We start from the raw sequence: 12146 nt of genomic DNA, 5'->3' as shown, positions 1-12146 counted from the left end.
ACATGTTAAAAGCAAAGCTATACAGACAAAATCACACAAAGAAGCATACACTTAACACACTCACAAAAAGAAAAAGGAAAAAGATATATATAATATGTATTTTTTTAAAAAAAGGAAGCGAGCAGCCAAATCAATAAACAAATCTACCAATGATAATATACTCTAAATACTAAACTAAGATAAACATAAAACCAGAAACAAATTAGATGCAGAAAGCAAACCCCAAGTCTACAGCTGCTCCCAAAGTCCGCCGCCTCAATTTTGGAATGATTCATTGTGCAGGTATTCCACAGATGCAGAGTACATCGAGTTGATTGTGGAGATTTTATCCGCTGCTCCTGATGCTGCTGGGAGAAATCTCCCTTTCTCTTCTTTCTTCGCACAGCTCCTGGGGTTCAGCTTTGGATTTGGCCCCGCCTCTGCGTGTAGGTTGCCTGAGGGCATCTATTCCCACTCAGACAGTACAGGGTTAAAGGAGCAGCTGATTAGGGGGCTCTGGCTCACTCAGGCTGGGAGGAGGGAGAGGTACAGATGCAGGGCGATCCTGCGGCGGTAGAGGCCAGCGTGACATTGCAACAACCCTTAGGTGCACCATGTGTTCTCCCGGGGAAGTTGTCCCTGGATCATGGGACCCCGGTAGTGGTGGGCTGCACAGGCTCCTGGGAGGGGAGGTGTGGATAGTGACCTGTGCTTGCACATAGGCTTCTTGGTGGTGGCAGCAACAGCCTTAGCATCTCATGCCTGTCTCTGGTGTCCGTCCTTATAGCTGCGGCTTGCGCCCATCTCTGGAGCTCATTTCTGTGGTACTCTGAATCCCCTCTCCTTGTGCACCCCAAAACAATGGTCTCTTGCCTCTTCGGCAGCTCCAGACTTTTACCTGGACTCCCTCCTGGCTAGCTGTGGTGCACTAACCCCTTCAGGCTGTGTTCACGCTGCCAACCCCAGCCCTCTCCCTGGGATCTGACCTCCGAAGCCCGAGCCTCAGCTCCCAGCCCCTACCCGCCCCGGTGGGTGAACAGACAAGCCTCTCGGGCTGGTGAGTGCTGTTCTACAGCAATTCTCTGTGCGGGAATCTCTCCGCTTTGCCCTTTGCCCCTATTACTGTGTTAGTGTGTGGAAACTTTTCCTCCTTCACAGCTCCCTCCTGGAGGTGCAGGTCCTGTCCCTCTTCTTTTGTCTTTGTTTTTCCTTTTTTCTTTTTCCCTACCCAGGTACGTGGGGAGTTTCTTGCCTTTTGGGAAATCTGAGGTCTTCTGCCAGCATTTAGTAAGTGTTCTGTAGGAGTTGTTCCACATGTAGATGTATTTCTGATGTATTTGTGGGGAGGAAGGTGATCTCCGCGTCTTACTCCTCCACAATCTTGAAGGTCTCCTCCTCCACCTGCATACTTTGAATATTAGTTCCCTTATCTTTATTTTTTTTAATGTACGTATGTATTTATTTATTTATTTTTGGCTGCGTTGGTTGTTCATTGCTGCGCGTGGGCTTTCTCTGGTTGTGGCGAGCAGGGGCTACTCTTCGTTGTGGTGCACGGGCTTCTCATTGCAGTGTCTTCTCTTGTTGCGGAGCCCAGGCTCTCAGCGCACAGGCTTCAGTAGTTGTGGCACTTGGGCTCAGTAGTCGTGGCTGTGGGCTCTAGAGCACAGGCTCTGTAGTTGTGGTACGTGGGCTTAGTTGCTCTGTGGCATGTGGGATCTTCCTGGACCAGAGCTTGAACCCATGTCCCCTGCATTGGCAGGTGGGTTCTTAACCACTGTGCCACTAAGGAAGTCCAGTTCCTTTATCTTTAAAATGCATATGAGAATGATCTATCCTGAGGAGATAATCCTACAAATAAAAAGCTTTGTGCATGAAAAATAAATCTTAAAGGTTATTGCAGGAAAAAAATATATTAAAGGTACTGGCTCATCAAAATTTATTACTGATTTTTTAAAAAACTTTTTAGCCTACCTGCCTAACTAGGACCCTTGGTTCCATTTGACTGAGACTTTGAAGCATCCATACTGCTCATGAACTGCAGTATAAAGCATTTATGTTCAGGTTGCCTAACCTTTTCTCAAGGAATAAAGCCCTTAATGAATAGATCTAATCAATCATACAAGTAAATTATCACAGATACCATTCATTTCAAGAGATTTTTAAACTAAGTTGTTTCTGAAAATCTTTTAAAAGATTATTTTATTTTGTTCTGTCTGTCTTTTAAAGGTGAGTCGTTCATCTCTGCTGATAGAACAGCCTGTGAAAAAAAGGCCTATTTTGGATAATCAGGTGATAAATTCTGTGTGTGTTCAGCCAGAGCTACAGAATAATGCAAAGCATGCAGATAATTCATCTGACACAGAGATGGAAGACATGATTGCTGAAGGTTTGTGGATTTTTCTTTAAGATGCCCTTTAACTTTTATTGTTTGAAACAAGACATGGGTATTTATTCCACACAGATTTTCACTTGGAAGTATTTATTCTTTTTCTCATATAATGCATTATTTGACTAAAATAGTGGGAAAGCTAATCAGACTCTTAATGGTCATATAATTAAAATAGCAAGATTGGTGTTAATTTGTATACTATCAGTTTGACATTTGAAGGAGTGTGGTTGGGAAAAGTTCCATTATATATGAAACTAATTCAGAATTTTAGGATCAAAACAACCAATTCTCTTTCTTAAGCAGACTTAAGTAAATGACTATAATATTGATTTTGCTTAAAAATTTAGAGCTTCTGGGTTGTTTGGTTTTAGACTTTATGTATTCAGATGTTTGATATCAGGTGGGTATTATAGTTGTGTTAAGGACGTAGTCTTCAATCAAAAGGCGATTAAGTTTGTTCATAGAGGAAAATATCACTAAATCTTCTCAGTGTCAAATAATTTTTTTATAGACCTTATTCTAATAGTGAATATTCCATAAAAGTCAAAGTGGTAATGCAAAGTGACTTTAGGAAAACAAACACAGATAAATGCAAAAATGATATATTTTACTTTTTATTGATTCTGATCATGGCTCTGCAGTTGATAACCGTTCAGTTTAATTAAATAGCATTTAATATAGTCAGAGCTCTATAATAGTGAATTAATTAACATCTGTGTCTAAGTAATTATCCTCAATATATTAATATATTTCATCTAAAATTAATTTATTCATTTTGTAAATATTTATTTAGCATATATTATATGCCTGTACTTTGCTAAAATTAAGTAAAATAGCATGCTGGTAAGCAAAATAGATACTGACTTGGCTCGCAGCTTTCCTGATTCTTAAGAGGAAGGCACCTCTGTCATTGTGGTAATTTATGAACTGTTACAAAGTATTTATCACTGTTTTACTTCTTATTTGAATAGCAAAGAGTATGATAGTAGGATAAAATTTTTTTACTGCTAACTTACGTTGAGTTCGATTTGATTTTTTTTATTTAAAAGAATGTTAAACATGAACATTTTCAAACATACATACAATTAGAGAGAACTGTATAATGAATCCCAACTCACCCAGATACAACATTACCCAATTTTAAACATTATTTTGCCACACCAGCTTCATCCATCCCTTTTGTTTTTTTCTCCCTATGTTCCCCCTTCTCTCTTTCTCTGTTGCTTTTTCTCTTTCCCTTTTCTCCCTTTATTCCTCTGTTTAAAAAAAGATCATGGTTCTTATTGTATTTTGCTAGTACATGCTTCAGTGTGCATCTATAAAAAGTGTACACTTTAATGCTGTGTCACACAAAACAACATTAATAAACTGTTTGGTGTCATCTAGTACCTGGTCCATATTCAGATTTCCTCAATTGTATAATTGATTAAATTGTATAAATGTTCTTTTATAGTTATTTTGTTCAAATCAGGATCCAAACAGTGTCTACATTTTGCCTTTTGTTGTTATGAATTTAATTTCATTTAATTCCTAAATACTTGCTTTTTGTTATGCATACTATTTATCTGAGAAAATTTTTCATTTGAGATAAAGAGTAGTAAAGATGAATGTGCAGGGTATGTTTTTTCTTGTCTGTATCTATAAGAATAAGAAGTGTATAAACAGGAGTTTTCTAGGCTAATAAGCATATGTAATGTGCTCTCTTGTGTGCACATATTGGAGAAAAATGGAAAACTGCTTAGGAAGCTTCACAGCATATTTTGTGATGCTCATGGTTTATAATATAATACAATTAAAACATATGATGGACTATGCTAGAACCTAGAGGAGCTTTTGATCTAGTAGGAAGTAGCAATCTCCACAACAGAAAGATAAGTAAGGAGCAACATATGGTAGGTATTAAATGAATTATTATAGACAGTAAGAACTTGGCACGTTAAAACTGGGTGAGATTATTGCCAGTTTGGTGAGTTTTCTGTGGAGATGGGATTTGACCTGGGTCTTGTCTGGTAAAGCATAGATTTAAGATAACAGGAATAACCTTTCAGGTTAGCATACCATGAATAAATGCACAAAAGATGTGCAAGTGCTAGGTAACTTCAGGAAGGGGCAGTGAGGAGTAGACAGTTGGGTTAGAGAAGGAGTGGGTAGTAATGCAGTCAGATTCTAGCATACTTTGATATTTGACTGTGGAGTTAGGTGTTATCTTGCTCTCAAGAGCATGGTTACTGAAGATTTTTTAGGCAGGTGACACGAAAAAGAGTGTTTTTGGAAACTGCTGGTCACATGTAGGAGCAGTGTAGAGGTTTGGCATGTAATTGATACCTGTAGTCATTGTGGGAAGAGGAAGACAAGGCAAAGGGTAGTTTTAAAGGACAAGATACCAGAGCAAGGAAAAGGGAGATTTAAAGATGATTAACCTATGCAATGAATAATAAATAAGCCATAGAGATCTAATGTATGGTACAATGAGTATAGACAACAATATTGTACTATAATCATCAACCTTGCTAAGAGACTTAAACTTAATTATCCCAGTGACTAAAATGAAAGGATAAAAACGTAATGTGATAGAAGTGCTCACTATTGCTACAAAGGCAGTCATATTATAATATATAAGTGTATCAAGTTAATGTATTTTAGACCTTAAATTTACACACTGTTTTATGTTAACTATATTCAGTTAAAGAAAGATTAATCTATTTCATAGTGGAGATATATTTACTGAAAAATGTGTCAAATTTTAAAATCCTTCATAATTTCCCAAGGTAATTTTGTAAAGTGTTTCTGTTACTGTTTACTTCGGTGTTTACGGGAAGTATTACAGGGAGTGGTGAGGTCACTTATTTAGTGGCTTTGGTTGTAGTAGTATATACAGTTTAATTCAGTATGAAGAACAATGTAAGGATTATTCTTTTTTTAAAGGATAAACTGTGTCTCTATTTGGACTGGTTCTATAACCAGAATCTCCAACCAAAATGTGATTTACCAAAATATCTTATGTCTTCCCTGGTACATCATCACACTGATCATGGTTTCTGTCTCATTGCCTCTCTTTGCTGCTGATCATCACATGATCTCAGGTCTTCAGGAAAATTGAAAAGTAACTCCTCCTTGCACAGAAAAATTGGGGATCTCTATTAGTTAGGATATGTGTTTGGCCACTCCATTGGAGACCCAGAATAATACCTGATGAAATAAAAAAGTTTAATTTTCTCTGACATAGTCTAAAGGTAAGCAGTGCAGGGCTCCATTGTGTTGGACACCTAAGCTCTCAGTGGCTCTGCCATCCCTAGAATGTTGCTCACATTTCCAAGATAGCTAATCTTCTTGATCACATCCTAATTGTAAAATGGGAGAAAGGGCACCACCTGGAATTTGGTCAGAAATTGGCCACACATGGGGCAGAAACATTACTTTTTATTCTCAGTGTCCATATTCCTAGCTAAAAATTAGGATTTTGTTACTGTGGGAGAAAAGTGAAGAATGGATATTAGGGAATTGCCAGCTGTCTCTGCCATAGAATCCCATCTTTATTAGCTAAAGCAATAGTTTTTTAAACTTATTTTTTAATTTTTTATTTACAAATGTGACAAAGTAGCCTTGGTAACATTACCAGATTTGTTGAAAGTTTGACCAGATATTAGAACTGGACTTTTTTGAATCTGTTAATATTCCTCTCTTCTTTATGACAAATAAAACTGATGTTCTATTTTTGTCAGGTTGTTAACCCTTAGACCATACCTGTTTGGGATCTCCCCTCTCTCACCAGCAAAAACATTTCCTTCTTCATAAGGTATTCTAACCTATTATCAAGTGTTGCATATTATTATGTTAATTAATACAAACTTTTGAAATAAAGCTTTCAGTATAGTCGAAACAGAACAAGTTGACAAATGGGCTCTTTGGGTCCGGATTGGTGGCAGTGGTGGTCGAATAAGAGGTTCTGTCTCCAGTACAGGCTTTTCAAGGTCAGATCTGGTTACAAGCGTGACAGCGTAAAAGCAATACTCCTGGAAGTATGACACTAGGTCCCAGGGATGTGTTGAGGGGCACAACTGTGCGAAAGCCATCTCTAGGTCATTGGAAGGAGCAGTTTTTACTTTACTTGCTTTGAGACTCTTTTGTTCCTCATTGCTACTAAATAGATGAGTTTTGTTTATGAAGACAGTCTTGAGAATTTCCTTGAGATGATCACTTGGTAGTTTATGATTTGATTGGTCATGACAGTGTATTTGGATGTCTCTTGGAACTTCAAATATTTCACAGTGTGTTTTTTAGTTCTTACTGCCTTCACTTAATTTAGCACTTTGCTGTTTGCTTCTCCAGTAATACTGGGATAATGTGATGCTTGAATGTACTGAGTACATGTCATCCATGCCTACATTTCAGAGTCCCTTTCTTCATCTTAACAAGTCTTGCTTAAATGAATAACATAGAAAAGCACATATGGAGCTCATAGCTAAAAGCTTTAGTTAGTGGAGTTCTTTTTGTGTATATTTTATATGACTCGGCATAGGAATTATGATGATGCATGAAAATGGCAAAATATGGTGGATTTAAGAATTTAACAGTTTTCATTGAAGTATTTCTTAAGCACTTATTACAGGTCTTAGTACTCTTACTTCTTATGTGGAAAATAGGAAATGGAACTGTCACTTTTTTTAAATGCCTGCTACTTATTGGGCATTCATGTAATCTTCACTGCAATTCTTCGGGAAGGGTATTTTAAACTCCATTTTACAGATGAGAAAACGGTGGGTCCTGAAGATAAAGTTGCTTACTTACAGGTGACTGCTGCTGGTGAAAACTTGAGGATTTAGGTGGGAAGTTTCTTTGGGTCCTGTGGTATGACTTGAAAGTTATGGATGTAGAGGTGGAGGGAAGGACATTCTTATTTAACAGAGAAGCACCCTGACAAAAAGGAACAGAGGTTAGAAGTTACAAAACCAATGGTGATTTTGAAGGTAAATGTAAATTACTTTTGTTTTAATATGATAAAACTAAAAGGGACTGTTTTATAATTAGATAAATACATCTTTATGTATTCTGTTGTACATTGCAGATCTTTGAGTGTTAACTGTTTTAAATGCTCCTCTGAAATCAGACATCAAAATTTTACCTTCTCTTTGGATTCATCCTCATTTTCTCCAGTTAGAAGTGTATTCTTTGCTATATATATTGTACATAGCACAATGTATCAAAATTCATATACATGATGCTTTTTGAAAGGTAATGACTTTGTTTTATTTTGCACATTTTAGTTAGGTTGGATTCTTAGCAAAATGAACCTTTAAAAATGTATTGCTTATTTATATAGAGAAAACTCATAAAATATTTTTATGCAGGAGCAAGAGGGAATGGTGGAAGTGGTTGTTTTGGGGGGCTTTGCCTTGCCAAAGTGGCTATGGATTGAAAAGTTAAAAGACCATTCCTTTTAAGTTTCCTGGAGGGTCTGAACACTAGCAACATCCAGCCAAAGTAGAAGCTAAAAGAAAATTTGCCACGATTAAATTTTTGGAAGTTTTTTCTTTGTTTTCTTCTTTTTAGAGGCATTAGAAGAAATGGACAGTGAGTTGCTCAAGTGTGAATTCTGTGGAAAGATGGGGTATGCTAATGAATTTCTGCGGTCAAAACGATTCTGCACTATGTCGTGTGCCAAAAGGTATTTCTGTTCTCTTGAATTTCCTAGAGCACAAGCCAACGACTGCTGTAACAAAACCAAAAAACTTGTAGAGTTTACCAGTAGTCAAAACTAGATATTTTAGAGGCATGATATCAAATAGGCATTATTTGGAGCTACTTTGCTATTTAGTTGTTAACTTTTGCTCTGTGAAAACTGCATATTCATAACACATACAGCATAATCTAATACTGAAGTGGCAATCTTCTGGTGGTAAGAATATGCTAAGGAGAACCCCTCCTGTGAATAGATTGCTAGTCCTTAAGGTGTCAAAACAATATGTGTTTTATCAGTATTGAAATACCTGGATTTACTTTGTTATATTTTAAAATGTTTCATTTCTTTTAACCATATCCTATTTATTTTAGGTTTCTAAGTGGGACAGCTATAGCATAAGTTCTCCACATTGTTATATTATCTGACAACAAAATGGTCTGTCTTCTAAACCTGTATTTTCAATAGTAATATTATAGATGAATAGTATTACTATCAGGAAAATTTTTAGTATCTTCATTGATCTAGTCGCAAGTTTAGTTTACAATGAAGAACACCCCTCTAATTCTGATTATAAATCCTAATTATAGGTATTTCCCACTAAAGGTGAAGTGTATGCACAAGCTGATTATTTTGAAATTTGTTTTCTATTCCAAAAGTTATTATTCTTTCAAAGAATTTAAGATCTTAAAGATACATCCAGGGAATTTCTTGCTTGAATACATTATTTAGTATGGTGCGCCTAAAATATACTTAGTAAAAACTTAAGTTAAATAACTAGTAGAAGTATTTTCCTCTAAAAATGGGTTATTGGTTTTTCAATTGTCAATCTGTTATTCAGATATTCTTTCATGTTATTGATAGTCCTAATCAAATTGTGTAACTCCTATTTTAACTTAGGAGTTTTTCCAGTTTGCATGTACCACAAGAAAGAATAGTGGCTCTCTGATTCTAAGGGATTAAAAACTGAGGGAGAAGGATTGCCTTTCAGAATATTTTAAACTTCTTGACTATTTAGAAATATTTCAGGACATTTAACACACTACGATCACTCTTCTCCCAGAGGTGATTGCTCAGTTGTCCTGTTATTATACCTTTAAGCGAAGCCCTTTAGAGGTTTAGGGGTCCTAATGTAGGAAAATGCAGACGAGAGAAGAGCAAGGAGGAGAGGATAAATTAGGTCTCACCTGAGAACTGCTGTTTACATGTCTGCCTAGCTATCTGTCTTAGGTATCTAAATATTTAGGGACTAAATAGTAAGTGTAAAGTTAGTCTCTTTTCTCTGTTCTGTAGTCAGCTAGGAAAGTTTTGTCAGTTGATGTGAACGGAAATCAGAAACCTTTAGAGCTGAGCCCACATATGAGCATAATGAACACAGGAGGAGCTTGTTGAATTGTTTTAGGGTAAAATGAAGTGACCATCAGGACACTTTTCTTTTTTATATTTTTAGTGGAAAAATAGCCTATTCACTCTCATAGTACTCCTTCTACCTCCTGGTATTTTCATAAAACACAGGTGAGGAAATTCTTGTCATTTCCCTGAAAAATCATCTTAGAGCAAAAGAGTTTTGAAAATAAGAAATTACAATGGCAGTTTTATGTGTAAAAAAAGAGGAACTGTGTATATTTTTCTTAGCCTTTGTGTAGCTTTTCAGAAATTTCTATCTTAGATCATCTCTTTTCACTCTTCTTTCTAGGGAAGGGGTTGGCAAACTATGCCCAGGCTGAGTCCTTTTTGGAGCCTATTTTTGTATGGTCCCTGAACTAAGGATAGTATTTAAATTTTTAGGTGGCTGAAAAAGAATCAAAAGAATAACATTTTGTGACACCTGAAAATTACATAAAATTCAAATTTAAATGTTATTAAATAAAGTTTTGTTGAACCACATCCATGTTCATGCATTATTTTTTTTAAATAAATTTATTTATTTATTTTTGGCTGTGTTGGGTCTTTGTTGCTTACAGTCTTCCTCTAGTGGCGAGAGCGGGGACTGCTTTTCATCGCGGTGCGTGGGCTTCTCATTGTGGTGGCTTCTCTTTGTTGCAGAACACAGGCTCTAGGCATGCAGGCTTCAGTAGTTGTGGCGTGAAGGCTCAGTAGTTGTGGCTCGTGGGCTCTAGAGCACAGGCTCAGTAGTTGTGGCACACGGGCCTAGTTGCTCCGTGGCATGTGGGATCTTCCCAGACCAAGGCTCGAACCCATGTCCCCTGCATTGGCAGGCGGATTCTTAACCACTGAAGTCCCCATGCTCATTCATTATTGTTTATGGCTGCTTTCATGTTACAGTTGCAGAGTTGAGTAGTTGTGCCAGAAACTTGTGTGGCTTACAAAGCCTAAAATATTTAGTATCTGCCCCTTCATAGAAGAAGTTTGCCAGCCCCTGTTCCAGGGTGTTGGAACTCAGTAAATGGCATAGGACTCTTTTTAAGCCGTCATCATGCTTTATAAAGGTCTACATTTAAAAATTTGAGTGCTCACTTCTACAGCACATATTCTAAAATCGGAATGCTACAGAGAAGATTAGCATGGCCCCTGCACAAAGATGATAGGCAAATACATAGTGTTCCATATTTTAAGTATATATATGTTAAAAATGTATATTTTAAAATATTAGTCTAGGGCTTCCCTGGTGGCGCAGTGGTTGAGAGGCCGCCTGCCGATGCAGGGGACACGGGTTCGTGCCCCGGTCCGGGAAGATCCCACATGCCGCGGAGCGGCTGGGCCCGTGAGCCATGGCCGCTGAGCCTGTGCGTCCGGAGCCTGTGCTCCGCAACGGGAGAGGCCACAGCAGTGAGAGGCCCGCGTACCGCAAAAAATAAATAAATAAATAAATAAAATAAAAATAAAAAATTTTAAAAATTAGTCTATTTTGATAAAATAAAAATAATCTTTCAGCCAATTTTAAAGAATTATATATATTTGAATTTCCTGAATTCCTGAGACCCATGAATTCCTTTTGGAACTTTGAAAACTCAACTTTACCTTTTCATTCCTTGATTTTAGTTATATTTGAAAAATATTTTATTAGCCATTTGGGATTTCCCCCTCTCTACTATATTAACCTCTTACTATTAATCTCTCTTCAGAAATGCTTACCTGGAAAAATAACAATTTGAACGTTTAAATAATTAATTCATAATTTATTTTCTCCTGGAACCTTGAATTATTTTGCAGCTAGAAAAATGAGTTAACCTCTGTATTTTGCAGTTTCTGTCATGCTGTTATTAGGGGAAAATATCAATACTTTGTTATAGGTGTCCAGTATTATACTGAGAGCTATATTATGATGTAAAACAAGGCCCCCTGCCTTTTTTTTTTTTACTGTTAGCATAAGTAAATCTATTGAACACTATGGTTTACTTTCTGAGGTATTACAGACCTTAATGAAATAAATGGCACTTACTGATTCACAACTGCACTTTAAGGTCATAATTAATTACTAAATGGAGTGTCCCATACATGATTTAATTTTTTTCTTACTTGAATTTCTTAGGTACAATGTTAGCTGTTCTAAAAAATTTGCACTTAGTCGTTGGAATCGTAAGCCTGATAATCAAAGCCTTGGGCATCGTGGCCGTCGTCCAAGTGGCCCTGATGGGACAGCGAGAGAACATATCCTTCGGCAGGTCTGTAGAAACTTTGATTCAATGTACAATACCCTTTTCAGAAATACAAGGAAAGTGCAATGCTGTATTTTACCTGTACTACATTTTCCAGCTTCCAATTACTTATCCATCTGCAGAAGAAGACTTGGCTTCTCATGAAGATTCTGTGCCATCTGCTATGACAACACGCCTGCGCAGGCAGAGTGAGCGGGAAAGAGAGCGTGAGCTTCGGGATGTGAGAATGAGGAAAATGCCTGAGAACAGTGACTTGCTACCAGTTGCACAAACGGAGCCATCTGTATGGACAGTTGATGACGTCTGGGCCTTCATCCATTCTTTGCCTGGTATGTGAGTCACCACTTTGGCCTTAATATTTGTCTTGTGCACACACAGAGGAGTGACGTTAGATCCATCCACACCTATTGCACAAAAGGGTTAGAGAAGTTCTATGTATATGTACTCATTAAATGGCATTTGGTATTGAAATGTGATCTGT

At 37.2% G+C, this 12146-nt stretch overlaps 1 protein-coding gene and 1 non-coding gene across 9 annotated transcripts in view; both read left to right on the top strand.

Annotated features, from left to right (window-relative positions):
* Positions 1 to 12146, top strand: part of PHC3 (polyhomeotic homolog 3) — an 82406-nt gene that overhangs the window by 59413 nt on the left and 10847 nt on the right. For 5 of the 8 annotated variants that reach the window (XM_059065061.2, XM_067033998.1, XM_059065063.2 and 2 more), the window contains 4 exons: positions 2206 to 2365; positions 7919 to 8033; positions 11539 to 11671; positions 11763 to 11994. In XM_059065061.2, the coding sequence (XP_058921044.1) occupies positions 2206 to 2365; positions 7919 to 8033; positions 11539 to 11671; positions 11763 to 11994 (640 nt within the window). Of the gene's footprint in view, positions 1 to 2205; positions 2366 to 7918; positions 8034 to 11538; positions 11672 to 11762; positions 11995 to 12146 lie in introns of those variants that run through there. The other 3 variants (XM_059065066.2, XM_059065064.2, XR_010840666.1) reach the window with 2 other exon arrangements.
* LOC131757932 (U6 spliceosomal RNA) lies at positions 10516 to 10620 on the top strand. Its single transcript, XR_009336076.1, has one exon. It is a non-coding gene; the product is annotated as a U6 spliceosomal RNA (small nuclear RNA).

Source organism: Kogia breviceps, chromosome 5 (genome assembly GCF_026419965.1).
Source record: "Kogia breviceps isolate mKogBre1 chromosome 5, mKogBre1 haplotype 1, whole genome shotgun sequence".
Taxonomy (NCBI): Eukaryota; Metazoa; Chordata; class Mammalia; order Artiodactyla; family Physeteridae; genus Kogia; species Kogia breviceps.
This window is presented reverse-complemented; position numbering and strand designations above follow the sequence as displayed.